Source organism: Xiphophorus maculatus, chromosome 12 (genome assembly GCF_002775205.1).
Source record: "Xiphophorus maculatus strain JP 163 A chromosome 12, X_maculatus-5.0-male, whole genome shotgun sequence".
NCBI lineage: Eukaryota > Metazoa > Chordata > Actinopteri > Cyprinodontiformes > Poeciliidae > Xiphophorus > Xiphophorus maculatus.
Genome location: NC_036454.1, coordinates 11,907,487 through 11,922,951, shown reverse-complemented (window position 1 = coordinate 11,922,951; position 15,465 = coordinate 11,907,487). Strand labels below are relative to the sequence as shown.

The following is a 15,465-nucleotide window of genomic DNA, read 5'->3' as shown; positions in this document are numbered from 1 at the left end:
ATTTCTTATGTTTTTCTTTGTAGCACACATACTATGTGAGTGTATCTTTTGTGTGTATATTGTTGAACACACTTGCCATCGCCATGCACTCCTTGTTTTATTTTGCAATGAAAAGTCATCTGAACATTATTTGGTGTAAAAGAAATAATTAATTGGAGTGATGGACATTGCCTGTAACTGTAGTTGACAGTCACACAAACATGCATAAATACACACACACACACCCATGTGCCTATATTCATAGAGAACGGTGAGGAGGTGTGCTGACAAATACACTCTTTGAGATGCCACTTCATAAAATATCCACACTGCTTCATCCACCACTCGCTCACACACATCTATGCATGAGAAACTGAGACACAGTAACTACACTGCACACAAGGAAATGTATTCAATGCACATTTAGGGCACCTCTTGCCCCAATGAGGCAAAGTACAGATTGCTGGAGGACAAAGAAAACATTTCTCTTGTCAGGAAAAAAAGCATAGTCTGAAAACATGAAAGAAACAGAAGAGAGAGATGTTCTACTGAAAGGACATCTGATATGTTCACTACAACTCTGCTGTTGTACATGTATAAACTGTCCATGCAATTAAAGTGCACTTGTACACAATTTACATTTATGGCAATATCGACATTTAGTTTATGAGGAGAGGATTTCTTCCAGAAGACTTTCACACATTGCTACAACGTTCACATCGTCTGAAACTGTACTGCACACTATGCATTTTTTCAATAGATGACTGGGGGCATGCAAATTGGTCTGTTGGTCAAGGATCAATGTATGAAACATCTATTTAAATAATAAATAAAGTGCATTACAATGCATACGCCATATATTCCTTAAAAAAATAATCTCACTAACAAACTATATGACAAGCTGCCTCAATGCTGTGTTAAGTGCAAAACACTCATAGATAGATCACGACAGATATTTAGGCAAGTCATGATGAAGCTATGGTGGAAAGAGCAATGCCATATAGATAGACTGATCATTTTACACTGTTTGACCATATTGCCTCTCATTGAGGACATAATTCAATCTTTGCCCTTTCTGATCTGAGTTAGCAGCCACCCTACATCAACATACCAGCTTAACTTCTCCTCCTTGTCCAAGTGAAAAAGGTGAGCAACACTTTGTTCATTGACATGCTACTTAGCACCATTGCATGAAGATTATGAGGATTCCTCTCTCTCTTTTGCCATCTTTACTATTTCACAAGAAAGCTGAAATATGTATTAATTTCAGAAATTCAAACAATGATGAAATAACCATTACAATAATATTAATAGCCCTATTTGTATTCATGGATGGTTGAAAACAATTACCCTACTATCCTACTTTAACTTGCATGTAAGTTACACTTTCTGCTGTGTTCACTACTTTAAGATGACTATGTTAAGATATTTTCATTTAATTTTAAAATTATACATGGTAGAAATTATTTTAGAAATGTAATTTTTTAAATTAATTTTTTCTAAAGAATTTAATGGTAATCTGACAAGAAGGGGGCAGAGATAAGAGGGGAACAAACATGAAGCAAAGGGACCGAGAAAAAGAGTTAAACTCGAATGGCTGCATCAAGATCTGCGGCCTCTCTAACCACTGTACCATGCCCTATCAATGCGATATGCTTACAAATGTACATGTAATTGTCTTTTTGTCTTTCAAAGCATTTAGCATTTAATTTTTGCAATTAAAATATAGACCTGAGACCATAAACATATGGACTCATTTCATTTTTTAGATTTGCTTTTAATCTTGCTTCAAAAAGGTGATTTACATAATGTATAGAGACTTCTCTAAGTAGAATTCACAAGCAGTAAATATTGTGCTAGTACCGGTACTGGATGAAGGAAATAAAGACAGTTCCAAGCCTTTAAAATTACTTTTGTAAAGCTTTTGATGGGTCAGTGAGAGTCTAGAGGTCTGGTGACAGCAGCTGCACATGGGGAACCTCATTTAATTTTTTGTTATGGGGCCCAAAATTCCTGATGTCACCCCCGATCAGGATCACATCAACACACCTGCCTCAAATAGTTGAATTATCTTGTCAGTATTCAGTCAAGTTCTGCAGAGACCTGGTAATAACCTCATTATTTAATTTAGATGTGCTGAAGCAGAGACACATCTAAAAGTTGCAGGACAATGGCCCTCGGGGCCTAGATTTGATTACCCCTTATCTAGGCTAGGTCTCATTTCTTGGCCTGTTAGTTTATGTACCGGTAATGACCATGGTTTTAAAGTTAAAACACACACTATGTACTGCACTCCATGTAATGTTCAAAGATTGAAATACTGCTTTGCAATCTCACCCTGCCCCAAATAGCATTCAATACAATCATGGGTTTAAGTTGAACAGGGCCTTCCAAGACCATCAGGTTTGTTCCAAATGCATCAGTGAGTGATGCAGTTGTGATGCAGTTGAACACTGAAGAACACTAAGATGAAGCACCTTGGGCTGGCCTGGAATGTCTCTTGTTGCCTGCTCTGCACTCAACCTCTGACAAGCAACAAAACTTCTCTTCACAGCTACTTGTCAGTCCATCTTAACCTCAAAACACAAACGCATTCCCTTCCTCTCCCCGTCTCCACAACCTGGTAAAAAGTTCTGCCTCAGTACCCTAGCACAGATGTCAATGTCACCGTCTGTCTTCACAAGAGGATACAAAGTCTCAAATACTTCTAAATGCAAAGAAATCTGATACAGTTTACAACTTTGAATTGCTCATCCACATAAACCCATAGAGTTTAAGCACAACAGAGTGTGAGGTGCTTAATCTTTCACATCACAGACAGCTTGGACAAGCATTTCTCTCTGCACTGGTATACACAACTCAAAACATATGAAGCATTTAATGTACACTGCAAGCCCAACATGATGAATATCTGCAGATCAAACACACACACACAAAATCGAGGTTTGCATGTAAACAAATAGAATTTGAGCGTGAAAGTTCTACTGACAGCTGCCAAGATATAGACATACATAAAACCAAGTGGGGACCCCTATTCTCACTTTCACAGACAGTCAAACACAGAAACTGTTAGAATTCTTTCTCCAAAGAAAAGACTACTGTGACACCAAAGTAAAAACACACACACACACACACCGGTTACTCTCAACTTATAGTTATGGTGTTTCAGTACATCACATTTGAATAATGCAAATTTACAAATGCATGTCACTTACCCATTGAGCATCAAATCTTTCATGACAGTTAAAGACGTAATTAATTAATATAATTGGATCTTAGCTCATGACACCCGCAGGTCACATCTTAGGACAACATGTGAATGTCAGACACTTAGGAGGTTTAAAAAAAATCATCCATCAACAAATCAAAAATGTGTCCTACAGCAAGGAATGAACTCAAAACAAAGAGCCACTGTTGTGAAGAACTATCTTAAGTGACATTAAGAACTTGAGGCCTGAGCAACCTAGCCTGGATCTCAATGTAGCTGAATCAGTCTAGATTTACAAAAGCCATCCTGAAATCCTTAAACCTCTAACATAGCAAATCAAGTTTGAAAAACTTAGTACAAACTTTACATGAACATATTTTAGTACATTTTCTGTGATAGGCACAGTATTACAGTTTTATCAAGTGGAATGAAAAGTACACATTCTTTTTTTAAACAAAATTATTTAGTTTGTACCCTTTACTCAGATATCCATGAATAGAATTCAGTAAACCCAACTGTCTTCAGAAGTCAGCTACTTGCTTTATAGTAGATTTTTGAAGAAACCCTGTTTTTTAGTTTAATGTCAGTACAAATACATCTGTTCTCTGAAAGCCTCAAAAGGTTTTTCAAAGAACATTAGTGAACAGCAGCACTATGAAGACCAGGGATGACATCAGACAAATCATGAACAAGTTGTGAAGATTTTTAAAGCAGGATTTGGTTATAAAAAAAGACAGAACTTTGAACATCTCTTGGAGCACTGTTGACACCATCATCCAAATATTCAAGGGTATGCAGAGATTTGCAGCTCTGGGAAAATATGTTGACAAAGGCAGAAGTAGTTCACTTTACAAATTTGACTTAAGGAAAAGTGGCAATAAAAAGTCACTTTTGAAAGAAAAAAAAATCTAAATAAGTCCTGTTTGGACTGTACAAACTATGTAGGGGCCACAGAAAACATGTGGAAGAAGGCTTTCCAAACTGTAACTAATTGGCTTAAGCACTGCTGTAGAAAATTTACCCTGCAAATCACTCTAAATACACCATTCCCAGAGTGAAACATGGCAGAAATGTACTATAAAAATTCTTTTCTTCTGGAGGGATAGGTAAGTAACCAGTCAGAGGCTGCAAAAGGACTTGAAAATGGAGCAGAGGGGTTCACCTTCTATCAGTATGATCCCAAGCACACAGCCAATGCCACAGTGAAATGGTTTATCAAAGCAGCTTTGTGTATTAGTCAGATCCCAGACATTCAGAAAGTTCAATTGACAATCTGCTGCAAAATTTGAAAATTGATATCCACATACACTTTCCACCCACTCTGAGCTTGCGTTATATTGAAAAAAGAATCAAGTAAAATTGTCTGCCTCTGTGTGAAGCTGGTAGAGAGACACCCAAAAAGACTTGCAATTGAAATTGCAGCAAAAGGTGCAAAGTATTAAATGATTTGAATACAGGCAGACTATACAAAAAAATTAAAACAATTTAATATTTTCCACAATACTTCACAATAGAATGCTACTTTGCGTAAAACATTTGTAATGTGCTCCTGTGCTGGTCATCCACAGAAGTTGGAGATCGGTCTGCCAAGGCTCTCATTTTAACCGCCGTTTGTGAAGCATTTTATTTTGAAGGAAACTTCCCCGTCTGTTTGATTTCTGTCCAGTAAAGAGGCTTTACAAATGTCCACGGTTCAATCCTTACCTCAGCAGAACCACTATCAGTAAGTTGATGCAGCTAACCAGAAAAACCTGGAGAGGAGTTTTAGTGAAATGTGTAATCCATCAATCAAGTGGTATAGATTTTTTTCATAAAGCAATACAAACTGTGGTAGGGGAAGTAATATTTTACTGTAAATGTTTGGGGGTTCAAATTTAGATTTGTCAAATGTGTGGAGGAAACGTCCCCTCCACACAATTATTGTGACACCTATGCTGTTAGCCTATCACATAAAATGCAAATAAAAAAAACATTTAGGCTTGTGGATTTGTAAGTGGCTGGAAATGGGTGAAAAAGTGTACCAGACAATATCCGCTGGTGTTAGGTGCTTTCACTAATATGTAACTCTTCACTTTACTTTTAAATTTGAAAACATTTTCAAAGACCTTTGGGAAATTTGACAGCATTTATGCTTCAGTTTAATTGCAGCTTGAAACAAATTTTCATTCGATCTAAAGTGATCTAAAATGCACATTTAAAACAGCGTTACTTTATAGCAGCCACACTGCATTACAATACCTAATATCCAAATGGGATGTCCCTAATGAAGAGCAATGAGAAAGCAAATAAACAAATCATGACTTTAAGCAGGATGAGCCAGGCACAGTGTCAAAGCAAAGCATCCAACTCTCATCTGGAATGCTTGACGAGCCAGTGGATGAATTGCTAATAACCAGGGAGACTCCACACTGAGAACCCAGTTGGGCTGCCCAAATCCCAGAACACATAACCACCCTTCCTGTCTGTATATCTCTAAAACACACACAAAATAAAATCCATAAGAACTGGCCTTGTAAAGCAAAGAGCCATTGGCATGCCACACACGGCACTGTGAGAGCCAAGCGGATCCCCCCCTTCCCTCTGCATGCTGATCATTAGAGAGACAAAGTGGGAAGAGCGACAGAGGATGAGGCGAAGAGGAAGGGAGACGGGCGAGGCAGTAGTGCCATCTCCCCAGCGGCTCAATCACATTTAATGCCTGGACAGAGCAAGATGAAACTATCTGCTGGTCACTGCTGTTAATATCACCAAAATAATGAAAAGTCTCCTACAGATTGACAGCTTTGACGTTTTAGAGGACTAAAAATGGAATGATGGCACATAGTCGGCATTTATCAAAGTGTATTACTTTCTGTCATCCATCTTTTCTCTTTTTGATATATACCTCCGTTTGACTCTCTTTCCATCTCTTACCCTCATTCCATCTTTAACAGCAGCAAAGGGATTAAAAGAGGATTACTTCTGACCTGTCAATGTGACGTGCATGCAGAGTATAGTGGGGTTTTTCTTTTCTCATGCACTCCCAAGTCAATACGATAAACATACAAAGAGAAAGAGGTCAGCTCTATGTGTATAGAGAAGATCAAGTGTGAGATAACAGAAACTTCATGTATAGAAATGATATATCCACAAGAGCAAAATGCTGCCTTCTACATCTTAAAAACAAGAACATGCAATTTTGTGTAACAAATGGCTATAGTTCCTGCTTCACTGTGTTTACGCCCTATGTACTCAGTGTGGTTTATCTGCCATTTTCAAGCTCTATTGTGGAAGTATGGATAAGGAGGGACACTACAGGGATATCGTACGCGAGTGGGCGGGGAGGACAAGTATTGTTTTGGGAGTGATAACCTTTTCTTGTGATTTGAAAGTACTTGTGGCTAGCTCGGAAATGAAGTATTGATTTGAAATAAGGTGGAGGGGAGAGAAGGAGGGTTAAAAAAGTCACTGTGGATGGAAATCTCAGTAGCTACCAACCACCCACATCTGTCCTTTGTTCTTGGACACAAAGAAAACCCAAAAATACAACCAATGTTCGTTTATGAGGGTGAAAACAGCCTAATATCTCAGTCAATTGTACCAAACCAGTTGTCATTTCAAACTACTTTTACGTGGAAATCTGAATAGTTTTTGCACGACTAGTTTAGAACATATATGAAAAATATGGGTCTCACATTAATTGCTTTTACAAAGTGATTAATGTGAAGGATTGTTGAAGAAGCACATATAAAGTGTGCTCCTTCAACATGAACACTGTCTGGATTTTACTGCAAATAAAAAGGTGTGCTTCTGCAAACCTGTCTGCAGTGGGTATATTTACCCAGTTTTGTTTGACAAACAGCACCACAGTACCTTTGCTATAGTGAGCTCCCTGTAAATGCCACAACTATGTATCTTTTATCACTAATCAGACCAATTATTTATATATACATGAGGCATCTCCATCACCTGAAAGTTTGCCAAAATTTTAGCCTTTTTTGAAAGCTAAAATAATCATATTAGCATCATTTTTACTTAGTTTTTTTTATTATTATTTTGCCTAATTAATTGGAGATTTTGCCATTTGTTTCAATGGTGAGATGAAACCAAATTTGTGGGGTGAAACATTTAAGACTGCATAACACCCGCAATTCACTATCCTCACTATGAAGCGTGATGTTGAATAAATCCCATTGGGAATGGGTTTCTTCAGAAAGGAGAGGAAAGCTGGACAGAGTTGATAGACGATAAATGCTGCTAAACACAGTAATCCCAGAAGAGGACCTGTTACAGACTGCAACACACTTTATAAACTGACACATTTTTTTAAACCCTCACATGCCACTAAGCTTTGACATCATCAAATCAGCTATATTTAGAGATTACAAGGTCAAGGCTAGCCTGGCCATTGACTTCCTGGGCAATTCTGCTCAAAAAAAGTTCTCATTTCCAGCACTCTGGGCTTTCTCCCATTGACTCAGATTCTCTCCAGTCGATGTTCAACCAAGCCAAACAGGGAAGAGAAGAAGTTGTGAACAATGATGTTGAATGTCTGCGCTGCTTTAGAATTGTAGTCAGTCTGTAGTTTTAGCAATGGCAGCGGAGGAAGTGAAGAAAGCCGTTCAAATATTGAACTAACATTAGCAGCCATCGGTTCTTTGCAGCGGAGGATGGCTGTTAACAGTGCAGGCAATTTCATTGTGTCGAACTGGTGCATTACATAGGTCACAGGCAAACTTTAGCGATTGGGTAAAATTTAACACCTCAACACAGTCCACAGCTGATTTTTAAGAGGCTAGCCGAAGACTAAAGGACATGATGGAAATGGATGAGATCTGATCAGGATGAAGAACAAATACAAATAAAAAACCTCTCAATATAGTTCTTAATTTGTGTGCCATTGAGACTTTTTTTTTTTGCTGCTGTCAATTTTTAATTTTCTTTTGATTTGAAGAATTATTCCCCCCTCCCTCTAAAGAGTACAACACAAGAGCACATACTTTTATAAAAGTAGTACATTGTTCGGGATCTTTATCTTCAGTTTTTCAGACTCTTAAAACATTCAAGGGTAACATTATTGTTGTTCATGTTTGTTTTAAATAGGTTTCTTTTCATCCTTTTATTTTAGGGTTGTGTTTATATCACCTTCATTGCTGCTGAAATTTTGGTTCTATGTCCTTTTACTATTGTACATGATTTTGGTTCGACTAATCTTTTACTTGGAGTTGAAAAACAGAAAATAAGGAGCTCATGTAGTAACCCTCATTTGTGCATCAGAGAAGATATCACTAACTTTTTGTCTGTTTTTTTGAAAATACAAAATGGTGCATAAGAGTTTCCTGCAGTGCTTGTATACTGAAGGTACTGAGATCCCATAGTCTTGATAAATTTAAGGAGAAAGAAAATCTTTTGAGTATTTAAGCTGCTGATCACTGATCAGATAATCAGGGACCAGAGACTGATTACAATCTCTGGATGACTTATTGGTGCATCTCTACTTGAAAACAAGTTTCTTGCTTTGGCTGAGTATGTTGCGTTTCTTTTAATTAGCTTCATGACTTGCAAACTAATCTTAGCTGTTAATTGGTTTTGCAAACTGTTTTATGACCTCATCTTTAGTTGTTAATGGATTCATCTTTAGTTGTACTGTTAGATTTTTTTAAAGGTACCTATACCAGATCTTGGTGCAACAGAGGTTGGTTTTAAATACCATATTTTCTGGACCATAAGTCACCTCACATTTTTTGACTGACTGATTCAGTCAAAAAATGTACCATGAGGAGGAAAACCAACATAAGTCACTCTGGAGTAAGCTGCATTTTATTTGGAAATTGTCAAATGTGAGGAGGACCTTGTTCATTTAATGATATAATCCAGACATATTGTGTTCAGTTGCTTTTCAACCAACTCTCCAACGGTTGATTTTGGCTTGGACGTTTGGTGGCAGTTTGATGCACCAATGTCCGTGCTCTAATTTATGGTGGTCAGGAATGACTGTGCTCCACTGGTGAAGTGCATAAGAGTGGAGATGCATGTAGTGTACATCCAGGATGATGGAGAGGTGGTTGCATTAAAGCATTAACACCAAGAAGGTCCGCCTGCAAAGTTATTTATATTAATTGTCTTGGCAGCTATCAGGGTGTGGAGACATGATTATTTACAATCCTCAACAGATGTTCTTGCAGTTTCAGAAGTTGGCACCGACAGACATAACTACCTAGACAAGGTAATCATCAGAACACCATGAGGACGCTCTATGTACCCAACTGTGGACTTGTTCCTCCAGTTCTGCCCATCTTGGCTTTCAGTCCGTGACTAGCTTTCCTCACGGCTGCAGACAGCAATGTTTAATCCTTGGTTCATGTCAATCAGTATAACTTTTTAATGCACCAGACATATACGTCACAAGGGGGAGGGGGGGGGGGGGGGCATATAAAAGTTACACCTGACTTAGTCACAGGACCCGACAAACTACTACAAAAAAAAAAAAAATTGTGACTGGAAAATATGGTATTAAAGTGTTATGTAATACAATCTATGTTCACATTCTTTGATTAAAGGAGTCAACTGCAAACATTAATGTTGCTATAGAAATGTAGAAATATAGAGACTAACCTGTTATTTGTAGAGTTCATTGAACTACTGCAAGACGATTAGATGAATATGCAATAAAAAATGCAATCTATTTTTCCAAAAGATTGAGAGGTTAATTACAGAAGTCATGATTTAGTATGTAACAAATACCATAAGATTTCATGCTTTTTTTATTATGCACAGGTAGGATGTGATATGCAAAAGAAATAAGCATCAGTGGATATATGTGGAGGGAATGCATATCAGGAGTATCTAGTTATTGCAGGTTGTCTGCACAGATCGTTTTAGTCCTGGTACGCCTCCAAATGTCTCATAAGACATTCTGCTCACACTGTGAAAAGTCTTATCTGAGGAAACTTACAGTATGTGAGGAGATAAAGTTTCAGAGGCTCACTGTGAGACACTTGCCCAACATGAGGCTTGCTGCTGTGATCAAACCGTTCAGTCACAGGGTGATCTGCCTAACCGGTGGATTACACCGGCACCCCCAAAGGATGAGAACCGCAGTTTTTAAAGTGGAATCCTGTACGCAAAATGAAGCCCCTGTGACTTTTTGTTCCAGTAGAGGTGCAAATGTAGCCATATCAAAATACCGCTAATCGAAAGTTCAAGAGAAGGAAGAGAATGAGGGGGAAATCACATTTTTGATGCGTTATCACATCCTCTTTGTTTGACCAGATTCCATTCAATTGCAGTTGTTGGTTTAATTGGAAGCATCCGTTTGGACTGCAGCCCAGACGAGGACTTCGACCTGATCCAGCTGTTGGCAGCCTGCATTCAGGTAGCCTCTAAATTGGCTTATCTATTCTGACCCTGGCCAGCTGATTAACAAACAGTGCTGTATGGCAGCACAAAGCACGGGATTAGTGAGGCGGTTTATATGTGTTTGAACGTGCGAGTGTTAAGACCTGGATAGGATCGTAACCGTTGCACCAGCAAAGAAAAAGAAAAAAAAAAGAAAAGAAAACAATTTATCACGGACAGGTGCTTATCTCATTCCACTGGTGTATATGTTTGCGCGTGCACACGAGTGCTCGTGACTCCGACATTCACGCGCCTAACACTCTGCTCCAGGTCTCTCTCTCTCCCTCCCTCTCCATTTCTTGTATATTGGTTGTTCGAAGCCACCCAGTTGTGCAGCGACTCTGCCTTCCCACCATCAGCACCTCTCATCCGGAATGGCACACTCTCGCTCTCTTTCCTTCCTTCTCCCTCCATTCTGCAGCCGCTAACAGACCCTCCTGTATAACGCTTCCTGATGTCGGAAACACGCTCAATATAACAGTGACACTATGCAGGCGGTGGTGAAAGACAGAAAAGACGTTAAGGCACCCCCACCACCACCGACAACACCACCACCTTCTGGCACTGCAGTATCTAACAGAGGATGATATTGGCGGTAATGCCATTGTGCTCAAGGATAATCTATAAGTATGAAATGTGTTGCTTTTCAGGATAATCCAGGGGAGCAAGCATCACACAATCCTAAACCACCTGTTTTGTGCTCAGACAGCCAAGAAACACGCTACACCGTCTAAAATGACTCTTCTTACTTAAATAACAGGAGGCATTAATGACAATAATGAAAATTGAAGCTGCGAGTAATTATCCGACTAGTGCAAACTTTACTCTTTGCTATAAGGCGTAATTTACATTTCTGAGCACATTTGCCACTCGAACCCAAGTGAAATGGTGGATGCAACAGAAATAAGTCCAACTCAGAGCGACATCAGTACGTCAGGGAAGCCGTGATGTGATTTAAGCAGGGGCGCCTTTATCAGTGCTGAATCCCCCCGTCTGTTTCCTGACAGACGCACACAGAGATCTGCTGTGATTCTGGGGAGCAAGAGAGAGAGAAAAAAAGCGCAGTAACTTACCGATATGGATGATTGAATCCGACAGCGCAGACTTCCACTCTTGGCTCCAAAAAACGGCAACAAGCAACACAGCCAAGAGAACTTTCATTATGTCCAGAGATCAGGAAAAGAAACACAGGAAAAACTACAGCTCTGATCAGAGTTAAAATCCCGTGAAACGAGGCTCCTCTTTCAGTCCATCAATCTCTGTCTCGATTTGCTCTTTTTGCGTTCGAGGAGATGGAGGTTAAAAAAATAAAAAATCGAGGAGCAGATTTCCAGGGTGTAGTTGGAGACTTGTACCCTGTTGAAATTCCTCCGAACATTAAATCAGATTCTGGGTGAGTAGAGAGGCGCCGAGCTGCAGTGAAGGAAAAAAAAAGAGAGAGAGAAAACGCGCCGCATCCAAAACGCCGACGCGTTAAGTCGAAGCTGAGGGGCCGGATGATGTGACCGATCGTTGAAAAAATAAATAAATCTGTGACGATTCGACAGCGAGAGAGACGGTTTGGGGAAAACCTTGTTGTCTTGAATTGCAGGTCCTGTGATGGCTAATGACCCGAGATCCCCCCTGCCGTTTTAGACCTGGCGACGCAGTTTCCCCTCCTGCACCAATCGCCACCAGCAGCGGCAGCAGCCTCTCAGAGGACCAAGCCAACGACCAAAACTTCCATTTCTCCTGGGGTTCCTTTTAGGTCTCCCTTCACTTAGCTACTCTTTGAATAAAACCAAAAGTCAGAGCCAACAGCCACTTTTCTTGAGGAGGATGGAAACGCCAAATCTGAAAAAACCTCGCCACATGGCAATACCACGTAGAGGTGTATATTCCACAATTGTCTGTAGAATTCCTGTATGAATGGGGGTGGAGGCTAGATCTTACAACCGAGAGCTCCAAACGCTCCTCAGCACACTGGAAGGGAAAATGTAGGAAATTTCAAGGGAAAAAGATGTACATAACACAGGATGCGCACAACGACACTCCGTGGACCGCAATCCGTATGCTGGTACTCGCCTCAGCCCCAGCTCGAGCGGTGGCTGGTGAAGAGGAGGTATGCTGCGTCCGTGTGGGAGAAAAAGGAGGGGGGAGACCCGAGAAAGAGAGAGAGAGAAAGAGAGAGAGAGATTGCAAACGAGGGCGGGCATCTACTGTCTGAAATTACCTTGGAAAAGCAAGATGAAATGGGAATATCTAAAAGTTGTAATGGTGAATCTAACAGAAAGATAGTACAGGTGCATCACAAAACACTATTTAGAATAAATTAATTCATTAAAAAAATGAAATTCACATTCATTCCACACAGAGTGATTTACTTCAAGCAGTGATGATGTTAATCATTATTTTAGTCGGCAAATCATAACTAGCAAAGATTTAGCTTTTTTTGGAAATAATACACAAGACCAAAAGAGGAATATTGTCTACTAAACCTCAAAAGGCAACTAATCTTGCTGCATATGCTTGGATTATTGGACAGTTGAGTTGAAGGAAAAGGTGTTGAACAAGGTGCACAAGTAAAAGGGAGCCAGAGACCAGAATATCACGAGAATCTGTGCAATGACCCAAGCTTCTCTTTTCACATGAAATTACATTTAGCATTTAATTTGATAATCAAGGCCTTAGTGTCTGGAGGAAGTGTTGAACAAAATCCAAAATGTTTGAGGTCCATTGTGACGTTTGCAGAGTCAGTGAGGATTCCACGGTTTTCTCAAGTTCAGAGTGAACAAAGTAATCTCAGAAAATTTTAAATACCCCATGCTTCCCTCTAATTACGAACTATGTGGAGATTTCATTTCGAAGCAACACTTGCAACCTGCTCACACTCCCATGAGTACAAATACCAGCTTTAATGACATGACATCAGTGTGCTTGACTGGTTTTTAAAAGAATTTGCAAGCCAAAGAGAAAACTTTGGAGTGCTGTCGAGACGAAGATGAGACATCAGAGTCACTATAAAAGATGCGTTAGATGGCACTATTTAAGCAACCTGAGCTCAATACATCAAAGTCAAACTGATCACCTCCATGCCATGCTGCATTAATGTAGTAATTTGTACAAAATGAACCAAACCCACATTCTGAACAGTACATGTTCCTCATTAGGCTGGTATTTCTGTATAAAATCATTCACTTATTTGATTTTCTAATTTCCAAACAAATGAGTTTCACTTTTTTAATCCAACTACAGAGGTGACAAAACTTTTAAATTGTATTCTAATTAACTGAGATTTAGATGAATGCCAATATCAGCAGGGCCTCCTAAAGAAAGTTTTTTCTATGCGGTGACACAGATGCTCATGGATTAGCACATATCAATGAACATCAGGGATTTTGTAACACCTCAGTTAAAAATATGTAAAGAAAGGTGGGGGAAATATGCACTATGACAAGAAAAACATCACAAGATTCTACATAACTACATTTTAAAATTCATGTATTTTTTTCAGAAATTCACCTTCCTAAAGGGAAGGACGCATGTAACTCTTGGGTTGCATCACTAAGCATCAGCACCGTCAGGAGCTCTTTAGGCTACTGGCCTAATGTCTACTTCCAACTCCGCAAGGACTGAGTTCAATAACAAGATGCTTAGAGCAGTGCTGCTTAATTTGGCCCTCTAATCATTTTCCATTTACAACATATGTTTATCATCTGTACACTGTGTCATTGCGATTCAGACTGAATCACATTCATCCACTGATCAACCCTATTGTTCACTTTAGTCAAACAAATCCTTTCATCTATCCCTGTATACATTCTATGATGATTTATATTCATTTCCAGCATCTACATGCCCATCTTTTTGTCTCTGTCCACCCAGCCATCCATCACACTTAATCCATGGACAGCGATCCTGAAGGTTTCCATTAATCTAACAAACCTTGGATTAGGGATTATATCTGTTGGGAGCTTCAGGCTACTATTGACACTTTTTGTAAATAGACACAAGGAATGAGAGATTTAATCTGTGACTTTGAGTTCAGGTCTTTTTTTCTTTCAGATTATTTTCAATTATTTTTTGTCCATTTGTAATTAAGAACTCCTAATCCATAAAAGCAGACATTGCAAAGTTTTTTTTTTATAAAGATAGAAAAAAGCAGCATATAAAAAATTCAATAATGCTTGAAGATCTGAATCTGAAGTGTTCAGTGATGCTGTGTTTACTTTTGCCTGAAGAAACATTTACATGACTGACTTTCATCTTTATTGCACCAAAATAGGTTCAAGTCTGGACATTTTTAGATCTCTTGTTATATTTGAGAATTTGTAATGCTTTTACCAACATTGCTCCTATGCCGACTTGCACCCTAAATTAATACTATGTTGCCACCTCATTTTTATATTCTTTTATGCAAACCCTTAAACAACATTGTTTCATGAACTTGTGTGCCAAAACCTTTTCCTTTAAAAATATGGACATTTTTTTTAAAGATTCTTTATTAAATTTCCCTCACCTGATTTCAGCTGGTAGTCTATTGTTTGACACACCCCAGGTGAGATGCTGAACCACCTTTTAAATGGCCAAATTTTAAAAACATTTTTATGTGCATGGTTTGCAGAACTGCAGTATAATCATTGCTTTGTTTGTTGAATGAGAATTTTCTGCAGTGAATTTAATCTGGTTTTTTTAGCCCTTTACTATGGAAACCATCTTAAGAAGCTACAACCTATGTCATGTGACCTGCTCCACCCACTGATATTGCAGACAGAAGTGAGAGCTGCACAGAACCGTCTGAAAAGCTTGCCATGAAGTCTTACACTGCTGAAGAAGAACTGTTCTTTTTATTAAGACAACTTTTTCATTGACTTTTGTTCACAGAATTAATGTAATGAAGACTGAACTATGTTGCAAGCAAT

General features: G+C 39.0%; 1 protein-coding gene across 3 annotated transcripts in view; it reads right to left on the bottom strand.

Moving 5' to 3' along the window:
• grid2 (glutamate ionotropic receptor delta type subunit 2) overlaps nucleotides 1-12,654 on the bottom strand; it is a 452,662-nt gene extending 440,008 nt beyond the window's left edge. For all 3 annotated transcript variants that reach the window (XR_002753592.1, XM_023343824.1, XM_023343825.1), the window contains exon 1: nucleotides 11,638-12,654. Coding sequence is in view for 2 of the 3 variants with exons in the window: in XM_023343824.1 (XP_023199592.1) it covers nucleotides 11,638-11,725 (88 nt within the window). In the remaining variant the exon portion in view is untranslated. The remainder of the gene's footprint in view (nucleotides 1-11,637) is intronic.
• Between the last annotated feature and the right edge of the window lie 2,811 nt (nucleotides 12,655-15,465).